This window comes from Nerophis ophidion, linkage group LG01 (assembly GCF_033978795.1).
Source record: "Nerophis ophidion isolate RoL-2023_Sa linkage group LG01, RoL_Noph_v1.0, whole genome shotgun sequence".
Classification (NCBI taxonomy): Eukaryota; Metazoa; Chordata; class Actinopteri; order Syngnathiformes; family Syngnathidae; genus Nerophis; species Nerophis ophidion.
The window spans coordinates 21,283,229-21,309,420 of NC_084611.1; the positions used below are offsets into that span (position 1 = coordinate 21,283,229).

The 26,192-nt window shown below is 37.6% G+C and overlaps 2 protein-coding genes across 5 annotated transcripts in view; one reads left to right on the top strand and one right to left on the bottom strand.

Moving 5' to 3' along the window:
* LOC133541844 (THAP domain-containing protein 2-like) lies at window positions 1-11,233 on the bottom strand. The gene is made up of 7 exons (XM_061889224.1): window positions 11,225-11,233; window positions 9,852-9,993; window positions 6,332-6,426; window positions 6,020-6,189; window positions 5,481-5,673; window positions 5,285-5,404; window positions 1-847 (listed from the first exon to the last, which is right to left on the bottom strand). The coding sequence occupies exons 1-7, from the start codon at window positions 11,231-11,233 to the stop codon at window positions 641-643; spliced, it is 936 nt and encodes a 311-aa protein (XP_061745208.1). The 3' UTR covers window positions 1-640.
* The window catches only part of agpat9l (1-acylglycerol-3-phosphate O-acyltransferase 9, like), a 20,936-nt gene continuing 5,678 nt past the window's right edge, over window positions 10,935-26,192 (top strand). The window contains exons 1-11 of one of the 4 annotated variants that reach the window (XM_061898086.1): window positions 10,935-11,097; window positions 11,198-11,426; window positions 11,494-11,560; window positions 19,219-19,367; window positions 19,449-19,594; window positions 22,271-22,345; window positions 22,452-22,541; window positions 22,619-22,712; window positions 22,792-22,907; window positions 24,058-24,113; window positions 25,176-25,261. In XM_061898086.1, coding sequence (XP_061754070.1) covers window positions 11,283-11,426; window positions 11,494-11,560; window positions 19,219-19,367; window positions 19,449-19,594; window positions 22,271-22,345; window positions 22,452-22,541; window positions 22,619-22,712; window positions 22,792-22,907; window positions 24,058-24,113; window positions 25,176-25,261 — 1,023 coding nt within the window. In that variant the 5' untranslated portion in view covers window positions 10,935-11,097; window positions 11,198-11,282. Of the gene's footprint in view, window positions 11,098-11,197; window positions 11,427-11,493; window positions 11,561-16,594; window positions 16,755-19,218; window positions 19,368-19,448; window positions 19,595-22,270; window positions 22,368-22,451; window positions 22,542-22,618; window positions 22,713-22,791; window positions 22,908-24,057; window positions 24,114-25,175; window positions 25,262-26,192 lie in introns of those variants that run through there. The other 3 variants (XM_061898093.1, XM_061898099.1, XM_061898105.1) reach the window with 3 other exon arrangements.

The following is a 26,192-nucleotide window of genomic DNA, read 5'->3' on the forward strand; positions in this document are numbered from 1 at the left end:
TAGAATAGAATAGAATGCCTTTTATTGTCACGATACACAGGTACAATGAAATAAGCAACTCCAGTATCAGTGCGACAGTCTACAAAATATGCAAAACATAGGAAGAAAAGAAAAAGAAAAATAGTGCAAAAGGAGGTAAGGTGCACAGTCCAGTCCTGAGAACGATTTATGTTCACCGTCTTGTTTGTAGAAAAAAAAAATATTATACTATATACATATATACAGAAGCATTCAGGTGGTACCTTTTAAAGGCAGTGTCTGTTACCAAGCAACGAGTGACTTCAGCGAGGGTTTCACCGTATTTGTCAGCTTTAGCAGTTAGCACTGCAGCGCTGGGGATAGGTTGATTGGCACCACTAAATTGGTCCTAGTGTGTGAATGTGAGTGTGAATGTTGTCTATCTGTGTTGGCCCTGCGATAAGGTGGCGACTTGTCCAAGGTGTACGCCGCCTTTCGCCCGAATGCAGCTCTGATGGGCTCCAGCACCCCCCGCGACTACAAAAGGGACAAGCGGTAGAAAATGGATGGTTGGATGGATGTATGGTATTGTACCTTGAAAAGATTTAACTGCAATGGTTGCTGTAATGGGGGGTGGTGTACTCAATGTCGTGAGCTACTATATAAGTGTGACTTCACCTGATTATGAATGCAGCTTCTCTTTGAGATCTACATTAATAGGGTTTTTGCCCCTCATATGCTCCAGAAGACAAAACACAGTGTTCTTGGACCTCCGTTGTCTGTCCTTAACGTTCCTCAACTCGTGCTCCAGACTCTCCACTCTCGCCAAGGCTTCAGTCAGTCTGGCCTTAACATCAGCAGGAGATGCAGGCAGCGCGTAGCAGTGATCCTAGAAAATTGTTTCAGAAATAACTTTTTAAGTGCCAAAAAATACATAAATCAATTACCATCTGACAAAAAAAGTGCACTTAGTAGGTGAGTCATCACCTACTAATATGCTTAGTAGGTTATATACAATTGTTGTAAATGTTAGTTGCTTTTTCTTTGGCATTTTTGACAGACAATACACTACACAACTTAATAGGAGCAACAACTATAAAATGCCACTAGATGGCGGTGCCGCACTGCAAACCCCTTCCTGTCAATTTCCTATTAGAACCTCTTAAGCGAGCATCTTTTAAGCGAGCATCTTAAAAAAGTCTGTAGCTTTTTCATAACAATTGCAGGTTTATTTAGTTTACTTATAAATATCAGCACCTTTTACTTGTATGACAGTTAGTAAAATTAACTGTAGAGTCATTATAATTTTATGATGGGGAGAGTTTGCCCGTGGAATTCATTAATTTACTGTACGTTCATCCATCCAGCCATCCATTTTCTACCGCTCGTCCTTTTCGGGGTCGCTGAAGCCTATCTCAGCTGCATTCGGGCAGGAGGCGGGGTACACCCTGGACAAGTCGCCACCTCATCACAGGGCCAACACAGATAGACAGACAACATTCACACTCACATTCACACACTAGGGCAGTGTAGTGTTGCCAATCAACTCATCCCCAGGTGCATGTCTTTGGAAGTAGGAAGAAGCCGCTAGAGTACCCGGAGGGAACCCACGCAGTCATGGACAGAACATGCAAACTCCACACAAGAATGGCAAAATATTAAAAACAGTCCTAGAGCTGAGCAGTGCAGTTCAAGTACAAACCCAATAATAAACATTTTGCTAATTTAATAGTTTCCATAACAAGTAAGTATAAGTATTATCTTGTAAGGCAGAATTATTGATACAGCGTACATTTTGATAGCATCAGCTTGTGCAGGTGTACCTAAAGATAACTCCCGTGAGTTGAGTCATGCTACAGCACTAAGTATTCATTCCCACATAACCTCCATTAGAGTCGAACTGCACTTTTTTGGGAATTTTGTCCAAAATTCACAATCCTTAGGAGAGACAAGAACACAATTGCAATAACATGCAATTGCTTATAAAGGAACCAATGGCAGCCATGACGCCAATAAATAACATTTCAAAAAGTGCAACAATATTCCATTTACATTTCGTGACCTGAATACTAACCAAGTATTAATGATATTGTTCTTATAAGCGTTAACGTTAAGGCGCATTGATGAGAGAGAGAGACAACTTCCTTATCTTGCTGTATTGACATCATTAGCTGGTGAGCTGCGTTCTCGCCTTGGAGCACGTGAAAGCTAATTCTAGACTACAAGTCATGCCTCACACCTTGTTAGTAAAACGATGTGGACTTAACTGAGAAATTTGTGCACTTTGATATCCAACTTAGACCTGGAAACGGCAAAAAAGACCTGAAAAGATGCGTCGTTCCGCCCCCTTTTTTCTTTTGCGAGTCATTCTTCATCTAAACGGGAATATATCAACATCCTAACAGTCCGCATGCTCGTGAGAGCAGACGTTGTATAGTACGTGATGTTTAATTACTGTATGTAGTCTCTCATGATGTTTGCAGTGAGTAGTACAAACCCTGTTTCCATATGAGTTGGGAAATTGTGTTGGATGTAAACAAACGGAATACAATGATTTGCAAATCCTTTTCAACCCATATTCACTTGAATGCACTACAAAGACAAGATATCTGATGTTCAAACTCATAAACTTGTTTGGTTTTTTTTTGCAAATAATAATTAACTTAGAATTTCATGGCTGCAACACGTGCCATAAAATCAATAAACGTTTGGGACTGAGGAAACTATTTGTTCAAGCTTTGCAAGTGGAATTCTTTCCCATTCATGTTTTATGTAGAGCTTCAGTCGTTCAACAGTCCGGGGTCTCCGCTGTCGTATTTTACGCTTCATAATGCGCCACATATTTTCAATGGGAGACAGGTTTGCACTGCAGGTGGGCCAGGAGAGTACCCGCACTCTTTTTTTTACGAAGCCACGCTGTTGTAACACGTGCTGAATGTGGCTAGGCATTGTCTTGCTGAAATAAGCAGGGGCGTCAATGAAAAAGACGGCGCTTAGATGGCAGCATATGTTGTTCCAAAACCTGTTTGTACCTTTCAGCATTAATGGTGCCTTCACAGATGTGTAAATTACCCATGCCTTGGGCACTAATGCACCCCCATACCATCCCAGATGCTGGCTTTTGAACTTTGCGTCGATAACAGTCTGGATGGTTCGCTTCCTTTTGGTCCGAATGACACGATGTCGAATATTTCCAAAAACAATTTGAAATGTGGACTCGTCAGACCACAGAGCACTTTTCCACTTTGCATCAGTCCATCTTGGATGGACTGATGAACGGCGGCGTTTCTGGATGTTGTTGATAAATGGCTTTCCCTTTGCATAGTAAAGCTTTAACTTGCACGTGCAGATGTAGCGACAAACTGTATTTAGTGACAGTGGTTTTCTGAAGTGTTCATGAGCCCATGTGGTGATATCCTTTAGAGATTGATGTTGGTTTTTGAAACAGTGCCGTCTGAGGGATCCAAGGTCGCGGTAATTCAATGTTGGTTTCGGCCATGCCGCTTACGTGAAGGGATTTCTCCAGATTCTCTGAACCTTTTGATGATTTTATGGACCGTAGATGTTAAAGTCCCTAAATTTCTTGCAATTGCACTTTGAGAAATGTTGTTCTTAAAGTGTTTGACTATTTGCTCACGCAGTTGTGGACAAAGGGGTGTACCTCGCCCCATCCTTTCTTGTGAAAGACTGAGCATTTTTTGGGAAGCTGTTTTTATACCCAATTGTGGCTCCCACCTGTTCCCAATTAGCCTGCACACCGGTGGGATGTTCCAAATAAGTGTTTGATGAGCATTCCTCAACTATATCAGTATTTATCGCCACCTTTCCCAACTTCTTTGTCACGTGTTGCTGGCATCAAATTCTAAAGTTAATAATTATTTGCAAAAAAAACCTTTTTATAAGTTTGAACATCGAATATGTTGTCTTTGTAGCATATTCAACTGAGTATGGGTTGAAAATGATTTGCAAATCATTGTATTCCATTTATATTTACATCTGACACAATTTCCCAACTCATATGGAAACGCGGTTTGTAATAAGTGATGTTATTGAAGGAAAAAGCAATATTGTGATGCGTTTGTGAAAGTAATGTGTCGCCATATGATTAAAATAAGCAAACATACATAAATATTACATGTTATTATGAATGTGCCTGTTACTACTTTACATGTACACTTACAATATGTATATAAATCATTGATGGAAGTGTTCAGATGTTTATTTTAAGTGCTTTAAAGGCAGAATAGAGCGATTTCCATTGGCTCCATTTTAAGCGGAATTTTGCTCGTATTTATCTACTAGTTAGAGTGCATAAAAAAAGCAAAACATGTGTGCTGGTCTTACATTAAGATTGTGAATGATAGGCAAAGTTTGTTTTTTTAAAGTGCTGTTCCACTTTAAACATTTGTGCATGTGAATGTGACAGGTTGGAGCAGATCTGGGAAAATTCCAGCCCGCAGGCCACATGCAGCCCATTATGATTTTCAATCTGCCGGACGTTCTACATATTTTTTTTAGACCTTTAACATCAAAATTGGAGCCGCCTTTAGGATGTGCAGTGTTTTTAAATGACCGTAAGTCTTGAACTATAGAAAGTATTTCAATGGGTGAAATCTGCCCTTTTGGGTGTTATACGAGTTATTACGATAATCTACGCTCCATCAGCTCAGATGAGGAACAAACCAGAGTGGGCAGGGTTCGTTTTCAGAGCAGCCAGCCCCAAACACGTGTGTCAGAAACAGATGCGGAAGCAAATTTTTACGACAAATTTCTTCATAAAAGTGATAATATATCATATTGTAAGTGTTTATTACACTTTGCATTGATATGTTTCTGTTTGTCACATTTTAGTTGTGTTTTGCTTGATTGTAAAAGATGTCAATGGAGGACCTGGTCTGAGAAGTAAACGAGGAGCGATGTTCATGTTGTTAATATTCATTGTTTTCTTGTGCATAGTTAATATTGTAAATCCCACTTTCTTTATTTTAATGTACATTTTGGATTTCCCATTCAGTAAAAAAACGTAAAATTCCATTCCGTATTTTTTTTAGGTGGCCTGTTATAACTTTTTTAGAGTTCTATCGGACATTGTGACTTTTGGTATTAATGTTCCTGAATAAAGGGACCCAAACATACTGTACAGCAGATTTTTACAGCTAAATGTGTATATATCATTTATACACAAATACACATTGGCCCCCCCAGACATGTTTTTCTCTCAATGTGGCCCCCGAGTTAAAATATTTGCCCAGCTCTGGGTTGGAGCATGACCACAACTAGCATTAGGCTCACGAGCATTTCAGTCGTAGCAAACGTAAATACTTACTACCCTAGGAGGATGTAATGATGGTGGTTTAGCTTGTTGCAAATTTCCTGAACATTCAAGCTCCACTTTCAATCTCTCTTGAGCCTTTTTGGAGGTTTTAGTAGTCCTGGTAAACACATGCTAATGGAGGGGGAAACATACTTGTTAAAACCTTGAAGACTTGAATAAAACCCATTTTGTAATATGAGATACATACTTTTTGGAGACGGTATTCGAAGTTGAAGACGGATGGTTTGGCACCTTCTCTTATTCTGACAGTCTGGCCGGTAGCATCAATGTCATGTGGTTTAAAGTGCTCACTGCACAGGACGGAGGACTTTGTGGCGGAAAAACCTTTTTTTCTCGCAGCCACTTCCCACTGCCTCCTCAATTCTTTTTCTTTAGGAAACCTGCAGAGGCGTTAAAACATTTCACTTCCATAACATACCAGGTTAAGTACATATCTCAGGGGTGCACAAACCTTTTTTTACCGAGGGCTGCATAACGAAAAGTCAAAGTATACCGGGGCCATTTTGATATTTTTTTATTTCATAAAAAAAGACATGTTTTACTTATTATATTTAAAGGCCTACTGAAATGAGATTTTCTTATTCAAACGGGGATAGCAGGTCCATTCTATGTGTCATACTTGATCATTTCGCGATATTACCATATTTTTGCTGAAAGGATTTAGTAGAGAACATCCACGATAAAGTTGGCAACTTTTGGTCACTAATAAAAAAGCCTTGCCTTTACCGGAAGTCGCAGACGATGACGTCACAAGGGTGAGGGCTCCTCACGTCCTCACATTGTTTATAATGGGAGCCTCCAGCAGCAAGAGCTCTTTGGACCGAGAAAACGACAATTTCCCCATTAATTTGAGCGAGGATAAAAGATTCGTAGATGATGATATTGATAGCGAAGGACTAGAAAAAAGAAAAGAAAAAGTTAAAAGAAAAAAAAAAGCCGATTGCATCAGATGATTTTAGACACATTTACTCGGATAATTCTGGGAAATCCCTGATCTTTATATTGTGTTGCTAGTGTTTTAGTGAGATTAAATAGTACCTGATAGTCAAAGGGGTGTGTCCACGGGTGTCTTGACGCCAGTCTCTGAGGGAAGTCGACGGCAGCTGCATGGACGGCGCAAGCACAGCTGATCTCTGGTAAGAGGCGACATTTTACCACAATTTTCTCACCGAAACCTGCCGGTTGACAAGTGGTCGGGAACCATGTTCGCTTGACCATTCTGATCCATAGTAAAGCTTCACCTCCGGGAATTTTAACAAGGAAACACGTGTGTTTGTGTGGCTAAAGGCTAAAGCTTCCCACCTCCATCTTTCTAGTTTGACTTTTCCATTATTAATTGAACAAATTGCAAAAGATTCAGCAACACAGATGTCCACAATAGTGTTTAATTGCGTGATGATTAGAGGCGACTTTTAGCCGCAAATGGTGTTGCGCTAAGATGTCCCCTGCAACCCAGGACGTCACGCACACGCGTCATCATTCCACGACGTTTTCAACAAGAAACTCCGCGGGAAATTTAAAATTGGAATTTACTAAACTAAAAAGGCCGTATTGGCATGTGTTGCAATGTTAATATTTCATCATTGATATATAAACTATCAGACTGCGTGGTCGGTAGTAGTGGGTTTCAGTAGGCCTTTAAAGGCTACAGTGGTTTTTAAAGTGCGGCCAGGGGGGCATTTGCAGACAAACACCCTAATTTTTAATAAAATTAGGGTAAAAATTAGTAAAAATATGAGGAAAAAAAGAGCATAACAATAGATGTAATGTAATGACAAACAGCCAAAGTTTGTATAATATTCATTAATAGACACAATGAATTTAAGTTTTGATATATAATGTATGTAGCATTCTTTCCCAAATTAAAAAATATCAAAGTGTCATCCAGATATTTAGACTTTCAAAATTTGTATTACATTTTCAGACGTCTTTTTGCCTTTTTTTTTCTTAAAATTTTTACTGTTGTTGTTTTTTTTCCCCCGACAACATACTGCAGTCAAATAAAATTAAACTGGTGGCGGGAAATGGCCCACAGCTCACACTTAGGACACCCCTGACTTAGATGGTTGAGTAAATCATTACATAGTTAGATGTTCTATTTACAAATCTTATACATGTTTTATAATTCATAGCTATAAAAAAATGAAATCTATTTGAAAGAAAGAAAGCCTCATGTACACGACTCGTCCAGTCTTACCTGTGTGTTGAGTGCATCTCCATGCTGCACATTTTGAGATAAAACTTATTTATGAATTTAATATTTGTTTACTTACTATGGTATAGAATGTATGTATTCACTTTTCTGTTACAGAGAATAAGGAAATTGGATAAAATGACTAATGAAAAGGAGTATGACTATATAAGCTATGCTTCTCCCAATCCTTTTCGGGCGATCTGTAATGAAACAACTGGAAATATGTGATGCTTTACATTGTATTGTATGCATGTTAGAAGTAAACTGAAACTGAACTAAACTGAAGAGACGAGCATATTTGTTAATTTTCAGCCATAAAGTCGTAGTCTTGTTTATTATGTGTATTTTGTTCAAAAAACTTAAAAGATACAGTTTGAGATGACGAAAGCGTTGTACCTTTGGCAGATACAGTGAGGCAAAAAAGTATTTAGTCAGCCAGCGATTGTGCAAGTTCTCCCACTTAAAATGATGACAGAGGTCTGTAATTTTCATCGTAGGTACACTTCAACCGTGAGACAGAATGTGAAAAAAAAATCTAGGAATTCACATTGTAGGAAGTTTAAAGAATTTATTTGTAAATTATGGTGGAAAAAAAGTATTAGGTCAACCATTCAAAGCTCTCACTGATGGAAAGTTAAGTTAAAAAGTTAAAGTACCAATGATTGTCAAACACACACTAGGTGTGGCAAAATTATTCTCTGCATTTGACTCATCACCCTTGATCACCCCCTGGAAGGTGAGAGGGGAGCAGTGGGCAGCAGCGGTGCCGCGCCCGGGAATCATTTTTGGTGATTTAACCCCCAATTCCAACCCTTAATGCTGAGTGCCAAGCAGGGAGGTAATGGGTCCCATTCTTATAGTCTTTGGTATGACTCAGCCGGGATTTGAACTCACGACCTACCGATCTCAGGGCGGACATTCTACCCACTGAGTAGGAAGGAGGTTCTGGCTCAAACTCTCACGATACATGGCCCCATTCATTCTTTCCTTAACACAGATCAATCGTCCTGTCCCCTTAGCAGAAAAACAGACCCAAAGCATGATGTTTCCGCCCCCATGCTTCACAATAGGTATGGTGTTCTTGGGATGCAACTCAGTATTCTTCATCCTCCAAACACGATGAGTTGAGTTTATACCAAAAAGTTCTATTTTGATTTCATCTGACCGCATGACATTTTCCCATGTACTCTCTGGCAAACTTCAGACGGGACTGGACATGCACTGGCTTAAGCAGGGGGACAAGTCTGGCACTGCAGGATTAGATTTCCTGTCAGCGCAGTGTCTTATTGATGGTAACCTTTGTTACTATGGTCCCAGCTCTCTGCAGGTCATTCACCAGGTCCCCCTGTGTGGTTCTGGGATTTTTGCTCACCGTTCTCATGATCATTTTGACCCCACGGGATGAGATCTTGCGCGGAGCTCCAGATCGAGGGCGATTATCAGTGGTCTTGTATGTCTTCTATTTTCTGATAATTGCACCCACAGTTGGTTTTTTTCACACCAAGCTGCTTGCCTATTGTAGATTCACTCTTCCCAGTCTGGTGCAGGTTTACAATTATTTTCCTGGTGTCCTTAGACAGCTCTTTGGTCTTGGCCATAGTGGAGTTTGGAGTTTTGAGTGTTTGAGGCCGTAGAGAGGTGTCTTTTATACAGATAACCAGTTCAAACAAGTGCCATTAATACAGGTAACGAGTGGAGGACAGAAGAGCTTCTTAAAGAAGAAGTTACAGGTCTGTGAGAGCCAGAGATCTTCCTTGTTTGAAGTGACCAAATACTTATTTTCCACCATAATTTACAAATAAATTCTTCAAATTTCTACAATGTGAATTCCTGGATTTTTTTTCACATTCTGTCTCTCACAGTTGAAGTGTACCTATGATGGAAATTACAGACCTCTGTCATAATTATAAGTGGGAGAACTTGCACAATCGGTGGCTGACTAAATACTTTTTTGCCCCACTGTATTTACAAAGCTTGGGCTGCCCGGTAAAAGTTGACGCCAATGTTAACTTACTACTAGCGAATCCATGGGATCAACTTCCGTTTACCAGAGCATCACGAAAAAAAACTTCTTCCGTTTATTTTTGTGGAAGCAAAATCGTGTTCCATTTAGAGATAGACAATTTGTTATGAATTCTGGAGTCGATTCTGATTTCGCAGATTTTAATGAAAAACCTAACGTCACCTTTTGAAAGCAAAACGAACTGTTTACGACAGAAATCAGCGTTGGCTCACTTTACCGACACCGTTTAAACATGGCCGCACGAACTTCGAGTTACACATTTGTCATAGTACAGACCAGGTATTTTTTATCAACTGGAATTGTTGTTGTTTTTTAATACACATTTCATTGTTTGTACTTACTTGTGGAATGTAATTCTCTTGGTTTTTGTGTCCGCTGTCCGCTTATTGACGCATCCCAGTGCTGCACAGTATTGAGGCATACTTCACGAGCCAATACCGCTCCAAAATGGCGGCGGCTCGGACGATCGCTTGATAGACTTATCTAGAAGGAGGCCGCAGGGGGGAAAACAATTGTGATTTTTTTTTAAATTTTGAATCATGATGTGCGAATGAAACACATATTACAACGACTTTTGTCAAACAGAAATATTTGTATCCATAAACAAACGTATTTGTTAAAACGCCTTAATATATAGATATAATAATCAACACATTTTTCAACAATTATTTCTCTTAGCTAAACAAAAGCAAAAACGTTTGACACGCTAGTATCGATATAGTGTTGATAATATATTATAGCAGGGATCACCAACGCGGTGCCCACGGGCACCAGGTAGCCCGTAAGGACCAGATGAGTAGCCTGCTGGCCTGTTCTAAAAATAGCTCAAATGGCAGCACTTACCAGTGAGCTGTCTCTATTTTTTAAAATTGTATTTATTTACTAGCAAGCTGGTCTCGCTTTGCTCGACATTTTTAATTCTAAGAGAGACAAAACACAAATAGAATTTGAAAAGCCAAGAAAATATTTGAATGACTTGGTCTTCAGTTTTTTAAACAAATTCATGTATTTATTTACTTTGCTTCTTATAACTTTCAGAAAGACAATTTTAGAGAAAAAAATACAACCTTAAAAATGATTTTAGGATTTTCAAACACTTTTTACCTTTTAAATTCCTTCCTCTTCTTTCCTGACGATTCAAATCACTTATTTATTTTTCAGCAAGTTTTTAGTTATTTTTATATCTTTTTTTCCAAATAGTTCAAGAAAGACCACGACAAATGAGCAATATTTTGCACTGTTATACAATTTACTAAATCAGAAACTGATGACATAGCGATGTATTTTACTTCTTTATCTCTTTTTTTTTCAACCAAAAATGCTTTTCTCTGATTAGGGGGTACTTGATTTAAAAAAATGTTCACAGGCGGTACATCACTGAAAAAAGGTTGAGAACCACTGACAAAGTCTTGGAATCAACGGAGTTCTTGTTGTGCTCTTGAACGCAACTTGTTGACCTTTAGTCCACTATAGTTAGAGGGGCGTGGCGTCAGTTCAAGAAGCTCGAGTTGAGTGTGGGAAGAAACAAGACTCGTTTGTGTAAGCGTAACAATAATGGTGCCTTTTTGCTGCCGGGGATAAACGCAGGTAGGACACCTTTAAAAGCTCGTCGGCCTATTTTTTAAATTGTGTTTGTTCAATATTTTTCGTCGGTGGAATCATGTGATTTTACTCACATGTGTCGTAGGGTAGCTCAAGTTGCTAGTCAAGTGACGTCATGCATGGCTGCATAAAATGACTCCTGACAGGCAATAGGGTGGGAAGAGGTGGAGATGGAGGACTTCTGGGCTCTGGTCGTTTGGGCTGTGAGGATATGGCTGTGTCTCATTGTCAGCCTCATCGTGATCCCGTCTATGTTTGGCTTCTCGCTGGGTGTCTCTGAAACCTACATGAACATCCTGGTGAAAACCTTGGAGGTACTAGACTTTGTATAGCCATGGCAATCAGTGAAAAACTTGCCTAACAGTCTGTATTTTTCCATAGTGGGCTACACTGAAGTTACAGAAGGCAAGCACTGTTGAACAGTCACTTAAAGCCTCTGCATCTAGTGGTAAGTGCATAGATCAGGGGTCACCAACCTTTTTGAAACCAAGAGCTACTTCTTGGGTATTGATTAAAGCGAAGGGCTACCAGTTTGATACACACTTAAATAAATGGCCAGAAATAGCCAATTTGCTCAATTTACCTTTAATAAATAAATCTATATATATATAAAAAAAATGGGTATTTCTGTCTGTCATTCCGTCGTAAAAATGTTTTCCTTTTACGGAAGTTTTTTTTTTGTGGAGAATAAATGATGAAAAAAACACTTAATTGAACGGTTTAAAAGAGGAGAAAACATGAAAAAAAGGAAAATTAAATTTTGAAACATAGTTTTTTATCTTCAATTTCGACTTTTTAAAATTCAAAATTCAACCGAAAAAAATGAAGAGAAAAACTAGCTAATTAGAATCTTTTTGAAAAAAAAAAAAAAAAAAAAATTATGGAACATCATTAGTAATTTTTCTTGATTAAGATTAATTTTAGAATTTTGATGACATGTTTTAAATAGGTTAAAATCCAATCTGGACTTTGTTAGAATATATAACAAATTGGACCAAGCAATATTTCTAACAAAGACAAATCATTATTTCTTCTAGATTTTCCAGAACAAAAATTTTAAAAGAAATTCAAAAGTCTTTGAAATAAGATTTAAATTTGACTCTACAGATTTTCCAGAGTTGCCAGAATATTTTTCTAAATTTTAATCATAATAAGTTTGAAAAAATATCTCACAAATATTCTTCGTTAAAAAAACAGAAACTAAAATGAAGAATTAAATTCAAACGTATTCATTATTCTTTACAATAAAAAAAAAATACTTGAACATTGATTTGAATTGTCAGGAAAGAAGAGGAAGGAATTTAAAAGGTAAAAAGGTATATGTGTTTAAAAATCCTAAAATCATTTTTAAGGTTGTATTTTTTTCTCTAAAATTGTCTTTCTGAAAGTTCTAAGAAGCAAAGTGAAAAAGTAAATGAATTTATTTAAACAAGTGAAGACCAAGTCTTTAAAATATTTTCTTGGATTTTCAAATTCTATTTGAGTTTTGTCTCTCTTAGAATTAAAAATGTCAAGCAAAGCGAGACCAGCTTGCTAGTAAATAAATACTATTCAGAAAATAGAGACAGCTCACTGGTAAGTGCTGCTATTTGAGCTATTTTTAGAACAGGCCAGCAGCCTACTCATCTGGTCCTCACGGGCGACCTGGTGCCCTGGGTATTTCTGTCTGTCATTCCGTCATAAAAATGTTTTCCTTTTACGGAAGTTTTTTTTTGTAGAGAATAAATGATGAAAAAAACACTTAATTGAACGGTTTAAAAGAGGAGAAAACATGAAAAAAATGAAAATTAAATTTTGAAACATAGTTTTTATCTTCAATTTCGACTCTTTAAAATTCAACCGAAAAAAATTAAGAGAAAAACTAGCTAATTAGAATCTTTTTGAAAAAATTTAAAAAAATAATTAATGGAACATCATTAGTAATTTTTCTTGATTAAGATTAATTTTAGAATTTTGATGACATGTTTTAAATAGGTTAAAATCCAATCTGCACTTTGTTAGAATATATAACAAATTGGACTAAGCTATATTTCTAACAAAGACAAATCATTATTTCTTCTAGATTTTCCAGAACAAACATTTTAAAAGAAATTCAAAAGTCTTTGAAATAAGATTTAAATTTGACTCTACAGATTCTCTAGAGTTGCCAGAATATATTTTTTACATTTCAATCATAATAAGTTTGAAAAAATATCTCACAAATATTCTTCGTTAAAAAAACAGAAACTAAAATGAAGAATTAAATTCAAATATATTCATTATTCTTTACAATAAAAAACAAATACTTGAACATTGATTTGAATTGTCAGGAAAGAAGAGGAAGGAATTTAAAAGGTAAAAAGGTATATGTGTTTAAAAATCCTAAAATCATTTTTAAGGTTGTATTTTTTTCTCTAAAATTGTCTTCCTGAAAGTTATAAGAAGCAAAGTAAAAAAATATATATATTTTATTTCAACAAGTGAAGACCAAGTCTTTAAAAATTTTTCTTGGATTTTCAAATTCTATTTGAGTTTTGTCTCTCTTAGAATTAAAAATGTCAAGCAAAGCGAGACCAGCTTGCTAGTAAATAAATACTATTCAAAAAATAGAGGCAGCTCACTGGTAAGTGCTGCTATTTGAGCTATTTTTAGAACAGGCCAGCAGGCTACTCATCTGGTCCTTACGGGCGACCTGGTGCCCGCGGGCACCGCATTGGTGACCCCTGGCATAGATAATACACATTGTGAAAGATTGAGGTTAAATGACAGGCATGTTGCAAAATCAAGTTCAAGTCTGGACAAGCATGTTGCAATGAACCCGTTTTGAAAGTCACCAAACAAGATGCATGTGTAAAATATAAGTGTGTCTGCAGGTTTATGACAGGCAACGAGGCAATGCTGCTGAGGGAACTATCTTGCAAAAAGCAATTACTCGATAGCCTAACACGCCCAGTAAGAAGAAATCATATATCAGCGTCAAGTGGCTTTTGCAAATTATGTCGCTGTGACATTCATTGTTCCATATAATGCACACTTCAAACAATATGGGTTGTGCGTAATAAGGTAGAATTAATATGTAAAAGTACATGTTTCAAATGGATATTTTAAACAGGCCCTTATCTGTAATCTTGGATTTTGCCCCCGGTGTTATCAGATAATGTCAAGTTGAAACTGGAATAACGGTTTAGTGGACTGTCACTCATGCAAGGGTTTAGTTTGAGTTTTAGCAAGCTTATCTGTTAGCCAAGAAAGTTTTGTCTGTAAGCAGGCATGCTGCTGGCCATTTTGCAGTGCATCCGGAAAATATTCACAACGCTTCACTTCTCTATATTTTGTCATGTTATAGCCTTATTCTAAAATGGACTACATTATTTTTTGTCCACAAAGTTCTACAAACAATTGCTGGGATGTGAATGACGTCTCGTCCAGCTTACCGTATTTTTCGGAGTATAAGTCGCACCTGCCGAAAATGCATAATAAAGAAGGGAAAAAACATATATAAGTCGCACTGGAGTATAAGTCGCATTTCTCGGGGAAATGTATTTGACAAAACCCAACACCAAGAATAGACATTTGAAAGGCAATTTAAAATAAAGAATAGTGAACAACAGTCTGAATAAGTGTCAGTTATATGAGGCATAAATAACCCATTGAGAAGGTGCTCGGTATGTTAACGTAACATATTATGGTAAGAGTCATCCTATACATGCTATACGTTTACCAAACAATCTGTCACTCCTAATCGATAAATCCCATGAAATCTTATATGTCTAGTCTCTTATGTGAATGAGCTAAATAATATTATTTGCTATTTTACGGTAACGTGTTAATCATTTCACACATAAGTCGCTCCTAAGTATAATTCGCACCCCCGGCCAAACTATGAAAAAAACTGCGACTTAATAGTCCGAAAAATACAGTATGTCCGGCCCAATGAATACGCGTGGTACTTTTCTATGGGTACTTGCTGCATTTTAGCCTTTGTCAAAGATATAATGCCCTATGCTTGATTGATTGAAACTTTTATTAGTACTGTAGATTGCACAGTACAGTACATATTCCGTACAATTGACCACTAAATGGTAACACCCGAATAAGTTTTTCAACTTCTTTAAGTCGGGGTCCACATTAATACATTCATGCTTGTGTTGTTTTTCGGCTGAACAGATCGTTCAAATCGCAAAAAGGATAAACGTTTCTTCAAAGTTCCTGGACAGGTAATTAAAAAGAGAGGAAGAGTGCAAGATTTTACGAAATGACCAGAAAAGCAGCACATACTCCAGTCCAAAGGAGCAGAGTTGAAGAATGCATTAATTTTCAGTGATTACTTTGTTAAAGGTTTGTTTGATATACTTTTAACGTTTATTATTTCCGATTTAAGTATTATTATTTGTGTTTCTTAAACACGTTTGCTACGACTGCTTCGAAAAGCACCAACTGGGCGAGTCTAAAAAATAAAAGGCAAATGCAAGCAAAACCTAAAAGAGAGAGAGAGATTTTACCAAAGACCACGATTATAAATGAAGCTTAAAGCACATATACAATGTTGACATCTATAGTTATATTCATTAAAAAAAGGGTAATACATGCTATTCGTAAACGGCGCGTGCAACAGCAACAAACTTGACCCAAAGTTAAATGCAACCTTACCCAAGTAAAAATGATGGATATTTATCTGGGAGAGTCTTGATACAAATTTCCTTGACCTAGCCACACACAAAGAAGTGGTAGACCACCATGCTTTTCCAAGTTCACCTCTGTTTTGTCATGTAGGATGGCATCTGGAACACAATACTTTGATATATCTGAGAGTGTGACCGACATATATCCCTGATATCACTCAACAAATAATTTTTTGATAAGGTGTAAGGATCTATTCCATGGCATATTTATAATTTTTTTTGCTGATACCGTATTTCCTTGAATTGCCGCCGGGCATATAGTATGCGCCTGTGTTGAATTACTGCCGGGTCAAACTCGCTTCGCAAAATAATTAGCGCATGCTTAGTATCACCGCCTGGTCAAACTCGTGACGTCACTAGTGACACTTCCCCTGTCATCATTTTCAAAATCGAGGAGGCTGATTTCAATACCGGTAATTTGAAATCGCATAAAGGGATGAAGATTAAGAGCTATTCAGTAGGATTTAAGGTCCAAGTTATTGAATACCGGCATGCTAAAAAGAACAATAAGCAGCTTTGTTTTATTAATATACCTGTCCGACCGACAGGCGGGGCACGCTGGAGCCCGGCCCAAGATGGCAGTGAGGAGACTGCGAGCGAGTGGAGAGGAGAAGCGGTAGCACGACCTGTACTGAGGTTTTATTGAAAAATAAACAAAGTCAAACTGCTCAAGCCATGTCCTGGGAACCCGCAAGACGAGGGCTTGAGACTGTCACAATACCGTAGCTGCGTCTGTCAAATATGAATCATTAAATGACTCCCGCCTCCTGGTGGTAGAGGGCGCTAGTGATCCTTCTTGCAACTACTCTGCTGCAGAAGAAGTGAAATGAGTGACGTGATATGTGCTGGAGGAGGTAATAAAGGAAGATGTCCATCGAGACAGAGAGACTTTTAAAACTGAAGAAAGATAAGGAAGACTTCTATAAACAAGTTATCGATGCTTTTGATCAGAAGGAGCTGGCATGGACTATATAAGTAAAGGTAAGACCATAATAATGTTTGTTTTTTTATTAAATGTGCTTTTCATGATGGTATCCTTACATCACACTCAAATTTTTACTCCATGTCTTTGGTAAGTGCCGGAACGAGAAGAGGTTTTAAAATAATTAGCGCATGCTTACTTTTACCGCATGCCTTTGGTAAGCGCAGGAGTGAGAAGAGGTTTTAAATTAATTAGCGCCCCGGCGGCAATTCAAGGAAATACGGTATTTGCTTTTAGCAAGAATATGTAAGCCTCTGCTTGCTGTACAACAGCCATCTTGGCTTGGTTGACCACCACTGGATTTCATTTCCGGGAAAAGTCACCTGTCAGAATACCAGCTATACACCATTTTGACAATGTGAAAAAATATATATTTTTCTTTTTTTAATATTGACAAATTTATTAGAAATACAAAAACTATTAAAAAAAATCAATATGTGTTGATAAGTATTTAAAGAATTTGCTAAATACTTTGTTTTTGCACCTTTGGTAGTAAATACAGCCTTAAGTATTTTGAATATGATGCCACACACTTGGCATGTTTCTCTTTTCGCAATCTCGCCCATTCCTCTTTGCCCATTTCTCTTTTGTAGTACCTCTCAAGCTCCATCATGTTGGATGAGAAGCATTGGTTTTCATCCAGGATGTCTCTGTACATTCCTGCATTCATATTTCTCTTTATCCTGACTAGTCTCCTAGTTCCTGCCACTGAAAAACATTCTCACATTATGATGCTGCCACCCCCAAAATTCACTGTAGGGATGGTTTTGGCCTGGTGATCAACGGTGCCTGGTATCCTCCAAACATGACGTCTGGCATTCACGCCAAAGAGTTCAATATTTGTCTCATCAGACCAGATAATTTTATTTCTCATGGTCTGAGAGACTTTCAGGTGCATTTTGGCAAACTTTTTAACAAACTTTCTTCCGTCTGGCAATATGCCATACATGCCTGATTGGTGGATCGCTGCAGAGATGGTTGTCCTTGACTAGACTCAGATGAATGCAGCAATGTACAGAGATGTCCTGGATGAAAACCACCGCTTTCCATCCAATTTGATGGAGCTTGAGAGGTCCTGCAAAGAGGAATGAGCGAAACTGCTCAAAGATAGGTGTGCCAAATTAGTGGCATTGTATTAATAAAGATTCAAGGGTGTATTGGTGCCAAAGGTGCATCAACAAAGTATTGAGCAAAGGCTATGAATTTTTTAAATGCATTTTCCAAAAAAAGTTTAACTTTATCATCACAGGGTGTTATCTGTAGAATTTAGAGGACAAAAACAAATGTATTCCATTTTGAAATAAGGCTGTAACATAACAAATAAGAGAACAAGTTCAGTTAAAGTTAAAGTACCAACGTTTGTCACACACACTAGGTGTTGTGAAATTTGTCCTCTGCATTTGAACTATCCCCTTGTTCACCCCCTGGGTGGTGAGGGGAGCAGTGGGCAGAAACGGTGCTGCGTCTGGGAATCATTTTGGTAATTTAACCCCCAATTCCAACCCTTGATGCTGAGTGCCAAGCAGGGAGGTTATGGGTCCCATTTTTATAGTCTCTGGTATGACTCGGCCGGGTGGTAGGTCTCGGCTGGGGTTTGAATTTACAACCTACCGATCTCAGGGCGGACACTCTAAACGTGCGGCTCGCGGGCCGGATCAGGCCCACCAACAGGTTTTATCCGACCCGCGGGATGAGTTTGCTAAGTATAAAATCGAGCCGAAAATTTGAAATGAAAGAAACTGCTTTTCTAAATGTGTTCACTAGATGTCACAATAGCAATTCTTTGTATCTTTGTAGATGATGCTACATATGTAAAAAAGAAAATAAACCACTTGATGTTAGTGCACCAGTCGAGGAAAATGAGCAAGCTACATAAATAACATCCTTTTATTTGGTTTTGATATAATTTTTTTATCTTGATAGATTGAAAATGGATTCCAATGAGTTAACTGATAAACAATATCACACAATTTATTCAGAAATTATAAATAACAATAACTAAAGATAGAAAACCATGACTTGATTAACGTGGACCCCGACTTAAAAAAGTTGAAAAACTTATTCGGGTGTTACCATTTAGTGGTCAGTTGTACGGAATATGTACTGTACTGTGCAATCTACTGATAAAAGTTTAAATAAATCAATCAACCAATACTACTAACCGCAACATGTAAGTGTAAAAAAACAAAAAAAACATTATTATTTGTACATTTTCAGAATGTCTTTGTTCTATTTTTAAACAAGGAAAACAATCTGAAGTTGTTTTTTTTGTTTTTAAGTTGTCGTGTCGTGATTTTACCAGTCCGGCCCACTTGGGAGTAGATTTTTCTCCATGTGGCCCCCGATCTAAAATGAGTTTGACACCCCTGCTCTAACCACTAGGCCGCTGAGTATGTGTATAGTGAAGCGCTGTGAATACTTTCTGGAGGCATGCTTTTTTTATTGTGCGTGTTTGTGTGTCAGGTCTCATTCAGAGGGAAGATGGCTCCATGGAGAAAGAGCTTGAGGAACTAAGACGGAGTCGACCCAAACCATCAGTGGGCGGTGATTTTACGCTGAGCGACAGTTTCTTTTTCACTCGCAGAGGAATTGAGAGCATTGTAGAGGATGAGGTGCACTATCTTCCCTTATTTCACATCCATAATAGCGTACGTGTGTATGGTATTGTAATGCATTTCAAATTTTTAACAAAGGTGACACAGAGATTCTCTTCAGAGGAACTGGTGTCATGGAACCTGCTGACCCGCACAAACAATGACTTCCAGTATATAAGTCTGAGGCTGACTCTGGTATATGGCCTTGGTATATTTGTGAGATACTGCATCCTGGCACCACTCAGGTACACGCACACTGCTTTTAATAGTTAAATGTCTCCCTGGGGATTTAAAAATGCACTGCAACCTTCAAGGTATAACACAGTGGTTCTCAAATGGGGGTACTTGAAGGTATGCCAAGGGGTACGTGAGATTTTTTGAAAATATTCTAAAAATAGCAACAATTCAAAAATCCTTTATAAATATATTTATTGAATAATACTTAAACAAAATATGAATGCAAGTTCATAAACTGAGAAAATAAATTAAACAATGCAATATTCAGTGTTGACAGCTAGATTTTTTTGTGGACATGTTCCATACTGTAAATATTGATGTTAAAGATTTATTTTTTAGTGAAGAAATGTTTAGAATTAAGTTTATGAATCCAGATGGATCTCTATTACAATCCCCAAAGAGGGCACTTTAAGTTGATGATTACTTCTATGTGTAGACATCTTTATTTATTATTGAATCACTTGTTTATTTTTCAACAAGTTTTTAGTTATTTTTATATCTTTTTTTCCAAATAGTTCAAGAAAGACCACTAAAAATGAGCAATATTTTGCACTGTTATACAATTTAATAAATCAGAAACTGATGACATAGTGCTGTATTGTACTCCTTTATCTCTTTTTTTTTTCAACCAAAAAGGCTTTGCTCTGATTAGGGGGTACTTGGATTAAAAAAATGTTCACAGGGGGTACATCACTGAAAAAGGTTGAGAACCACTGGTTTAACACAATAGAACTTCTCATCAATCATGTCTTGTTCCATGGTCAAGCTGTCCCTGTAATAAAACATTTATTTACTGTACAAGCCATGTGTTAAATTACATTACAAACATTTTTAACACTCCCTAACTGTTTTGTAAATGATGATGAGGAAGGGGCTAAGAAAGTCACCCAAGTGTAAAAAGAAGCAATCCATTATATAACAAAACAAAAAAGTGAAATCCGAAAAAAAAAAAAAAAAGAATTTGAACTTTAGGGTTGACACCCAATAGAAATGCAGCACATTGCAAATGATTTATTAATAACTAGTCATTGCAGCATTGTTTTTTAACTCTGTCATGCACTTTTAGGTCGAATTTTAACTTTATAAAAGTGCCTTACAAATTAGAGTTGATGTGAAGTTTGAATAAGATAACTATTGTACAATTATTTTTAAAATAAGTTTTTTAAATATTTTTGAAACAACAGATTTCACTCATCCAAAAAATTAAATAAAGCAAAAATAATTTAAAGATAAGACAGTATGAATAATCACAATATTTTAGGCTGGAGCATTTTAGTTAATTATTCTTGGTGTTAATTAAATAAACAACATTATCAACATGAATTGTTGAGTTATGGCAATGCTGACTGTGTTAATATAGTTATATTACCAGAGAAAGCTTTGCCAAACTCCTTTTAACCCTTAAAGGCCTACTGAAGCCCACTACTACCGACCACGCAGTCTGATAGTTTATATATCAATGATGAAATATTAACATTGTAACACGTGCCAATATGGCCTTTTTAGTTTACTAAATTGCAATTTTAAATTTCCCGTGGAGTTTATTGTTGAAAACGTCGCGGAATGATGACGCGTGTGCGTGACGTCACGGACTGTCAGGAAATATTAACTCCGCACCATTTGCTGCTAAAAGTCGTCTCTTTTCATCGCGCAATTACACAGTATTCTGGACATCTGTGTTGTTGAATCTTTTGCAATTTGTTCAATTAATAATGAAGAAGTCAAAGTAGAAAGATGGAGTTGGGAAGCTTTAGCCTTTAGCCACACAAACACACGGTAAATCCTTGTTTAAAATTCCCGGAGGTGAAGCTATGGATCAGAGCGGTCAAGCGAACATGGTTCCCGACCACTTGTCAACCGGCAGGTTTCGGTGAGAAAATTGTGGTAAAAAGTTGCCTCTTACCGGGGATCTGTGGAGTTTGCGCCGTCCTTGTATCTGCCGTCGACTTCCGTCAGACACTGGCGTCAAGACACCCGTGGACACACCCCTCCGACTATCAGGTACTATTTAATCTCACTAAAACACTAGCAACACAATAGAAAGATAAGGGATTTCCCAGAATTATCCTAGTAAATGTGTCTAAAAATATCTGAATCCGTCCCAAGGCAATCGTTTTTTTTTTTTTAACTTTATTTATTTATTTTTTTTTTCTAGTCCTTCGCTATCAATATTATCATCCGCAAATCTTTCATCCTCGCTCAAATTAATGGGGGAATTGTCGTTTTCTCAGTCCGAATAGCTCTTGCTGTTGGAGGCTCCCATTAAAAACAATGTGAGGAAGTGAGGAGCCCTCACCCTTGCGACGTCATCGTCTGCGACTTCCGGTACAGGCAAGGCTTTTTTATCAGCACCAAAAGTTGCGAACTTTATCGTCGATGTTCTCTACTAAATCCTTTCAGCAAAAATATGGCAATATCACGAAATGATCAAGTATGACACATAGAATGGACCTGCTATCCCCGTTTTGAATATGAATCTAATTTCAGTAGGCTTTTAATGGCTACTTCACACATGAAAATAAGGAGCACAGGAGACTCTAATGATCTAGCAAATGTACCTTCTTTTTCTTTTTAAACAGTTCCACCTTAAAAATCTGATATTTTCCTGAAAATGTGGATCGGCTTCTGAAGGAACCAACCATTTGAATCAGAGTTCCAAACCGTATGTTGCACTCTCTCCCTAGAATAACTCTGGCCTGCATCGGCCTCACCTGGCTGGTCATCGGAACATCTGCAGTGGGATTTCTCCCCAACTGGAGGTGGCTGCATGCAAACTGTGCTGTAACTACAATTTTACAACTTACTTTTCTTATCCACTAATCTGGTTTTCATGGCCGTTTTCTGCTTATTTGTCCGTCTTTTCAGGATGAAGTTCTGGCTCAGCGAGTGGGTGCATGTCATGTGCTATAGGATCTGCGCACGAGGGCTGTCTGCCGCCATTCGCTATCACAACAGGTCATCCCTTAAAATTATACACACCATTTAAAAAAATAAAATAAAATCCTTACATTGCTTTTGTCTTGGTTCATCAGGGAAAACAAACCCCAAAAAGGAGGAATCTGTGTTGCTAACCACACTACTCCTATTGACATTGTTATGCTCTGTAATGATGGCTGCTATGCGATGGTAGGAATAGGAATGGTAGACTCTTTATTAGTACAATCCACACATTTTGTCAGTGACTTTAAAAATAAACCCGGTTCAGGTGGGTCAGGTGCACGGAGGATTGATGGGCGTCGTCCAGCGAGCTATGGTTCGATCTTGTCCCCATGTTTGGTTTGAACGTGCTGAGATGAAAGATCGCCATCTCGTGACTAAAAGGTTAGTTGAATGCATTTGGCCTTCCAAGTAAGTGCAGGTTTGACATGACTGTCTTTCCACACCTAGGATCAAATTGGGTTAATTACACTACATGCATAAAAAAAAACAAGTGAGTTACTTTACTTATACCAGAGGTTGTCACGTGATGTTCAGGTGACAACCTCTTAGGAAGGTAACAGTTGAAGCCAAACAGGCACGGAAATAAACATACAGTGGGGCAAGAAAGTATTTAGTCAGCCACCGATTGTGCAAGTTCTCCCACTTAAGATGATGACAGAGGTCTGTAATTTTCATCATAGGTACACTTCAACTTTGAGAGACAGAATGTGAAAAAAAAATCCAGGAAGTCACATTTTAGGAATTTTAAATAATTTATTTGTAAATTATGGTGGAAAATAAGTATTTGGTCAACCATTCAAAGCTCTCACTGATGGAAGGAGATTTTGGCTCAAAATCTCACGATACATGGCCCCATTCATTCTTTCCTTAACACGGATCAATCGTCCAGTCCCCTTAGCAGAAAAACAGCCCCAAAGCATGATGTTTCCACCACCATGCTTCACAGTATGTGTGGTGTTCTTGGGATGCAACTCAGTATTCTTCTTCCTCCAAACACGACAAGTTGAGTTTATACCAAAATGGATACATGGATGATACAGCAGAGGATTGGGAGAATGTCATTTGGTCAGATGAAACCAAAATATAACTTTTTGGTATAAACTCAATTCGTCGTGTTTAGAGGAAGAAGAATACTGAGTTGCATCCCAAGAACACCATACCTACTGTGAAGATTTTGAGCCAAAACCTCCTTCCATCAGTGAGAGCTTTGAATGGTTGGCCAAATACTTATTTTCCACCATAATTTACCAATACATTCTTTAAAATTCTTACAATGTGAATTCCTGTATTTTTTTTTCACATCCTGTCTCTCACAGTTGAAGTGTACCTATAATGAAAATTACAGACCTCTGTCATCATTTTAAGTGGGAGAACTTGCACAATCGGTGGCTGACTAAATACTTTTTTGCCCCGCTGTACAGTTCTGGCTATAAGAATGACACATTTTATAGCTAACAATATATACTTAAATTGATTAAGCAATATTGAAAAACCTATCAGTATTCTCCATGATCTTTTTGTATGCCTTCAGGTTGAGAGATCACGTTAATGACAAAGAAAAACTCCCTATTTTAATATTTCCTGAGGGTAAGTAAACTCTGAAGTTTGATCTTTTTTTCATTGTCATTGCCACTTAAAGGGGAACTGAACTTTTTTTTAATGCATTCTAACTTGTTTATAAAAGTAAATGAAAGTCTGCTTACAACAGAGCCAATGGGAGGTCCTCTATTCCGCCTTAAAACACAATAAATAACCATCCAAAAACCGCCAAATTCAAGTTGCATTTTGTGACTTTAATATTAACCAAGTATTATGGACAAGCGGTAGTAAATGGATGAATGGATAGTCATATGGTTATTATAAGTGCTAACACAGTCAAACTGTAGCATGTTCACAAGCTTGTGTGCCTATATTGACATCAGGTGGTAAGCTGCTTCTTTGGTCGTCAAACTTTATTGTAGATTATAAATCAAGCCTCTTAACCTGCCAATTCAGACCCGATAAATGGCGAGAACGACACAAAAATACGCTTGGTTGCATTCCCCTTTTCTTTGTGAGGATTATGAGTTATTCTTCATCTCAACAGGACTATAACAAGATTCTATCAACCGTCATCCTAATAACAGCAGACGTTGTACAGTAAGTTATGTTTTATCATGTCTATTGGCTCTCACAAAGTCTGCAGTAAGGAATAATCCCGGATGTTGTCAAAGTAAAAAGCAAAGGTTGTGATGCGTTTTTTAAATTAATGCACCAGGTATGCTTAAAATGAGCAAAACACATAACTATTAAAATGTTATTATAAATGTATCTTTTACTACATTATATATTTACTTACAGCATGTATATAAAACCTTAATAGAGGTGTTTGAAAGTTTTTTTTAAGAGCTTTTATAAGCAGATTAGAGCAACTCCCTTTGGCTCCATTGTAAGCGGACTTTTGATCGCATTTATTTACTATTTGAAAATGCATAAAAAAAGATAAACGTGCTTTTGCCGTACATAAGGATTGTGAATGATAGGCAAAATACCAACAAAAGTGCAGTTCCCCTTTAAGAATAAGATGTTTTTTCTAGCTTCGAGTGACGACAGGTGCTGCAAGATTGTACTCCTATTTTTATTTGATATGTTGCTCTCTCATTTCCATAGGAACCTGCGTCAACAACACTTCGGTCATGATGTTCAAAAAGGGGAGTTTTGAAATTGGAGGAACAATTTACCCTGTTGCTATAAAGGTATTCCCAGCAGTGTTTTTTAACCTGTTTTTAGTTTGGATCTTTTATGAATTTATTATGGGTCTACTGAAAATTTGACCATATCGGTTCGGTCAAAAGTATACATACAGCAATGTTAATATTTGCTTACATGTCCCTTTGGCAAGTTTAATTGCAATAAGGCGCTTTTGGTAGCCATCCACAAGCTTCTGGTTGAATTGTTGACCACTCCTCTTGACAAAACCAACAGAGATTCTTTTTCATTGTCCCATATACTCTCTGTAAAACACCAGTTCCATTGGCAGCAAAACAGGCCTACAGCATAATTCTACCACCACCATGCTTGATGGTAGGTCTGGTGTTCCTGAGATTAAAGGTCTCTCCTTTTCTCCTACAAACATATTGCTGGGTATTGTGGCCAAACCGCTCAATTTTTGTTTCATCTGACCACAGAACTTTAGTCCAGAAAATCTTACCTTTGTCCATGTGATGTCAAATGAAACAAAAATTTCAGCTGTTTGGTTGCAATACCCAGCAATTTGTTTGGAGGAGAAAAGGTGAGGCCTTTAATCTGTTTTGACCATGCTTGACGGTAGGTTCCTGGGATTAAAGGCCTCATCTATTCTCCTCCGAACACATTGATGGGTATTGCGGCCAAACAGCTTGCCAGAAGCTTGTGGATGGCTACCAACAGCACTTTATTGCAGTGAAACTCGCCAAGGGACATGCAACCAAATATTAACATTGCTGTATGTACACTTTTGACCCAGCAGATTTGGTCACATTTTCAGTAGACCCATAATAAATTCCTAAAAGATCCAAAGTTCATGAATTTTTTTTGTAACCAACAAGTATGTGCTCCAATCACTCAATCACAAAAAAATAAGAGTTGTAGAAATGATTGGAAACTCAAGACAGCCAGGAAAAAGTCCTTCACAAGTGTATGTAAACT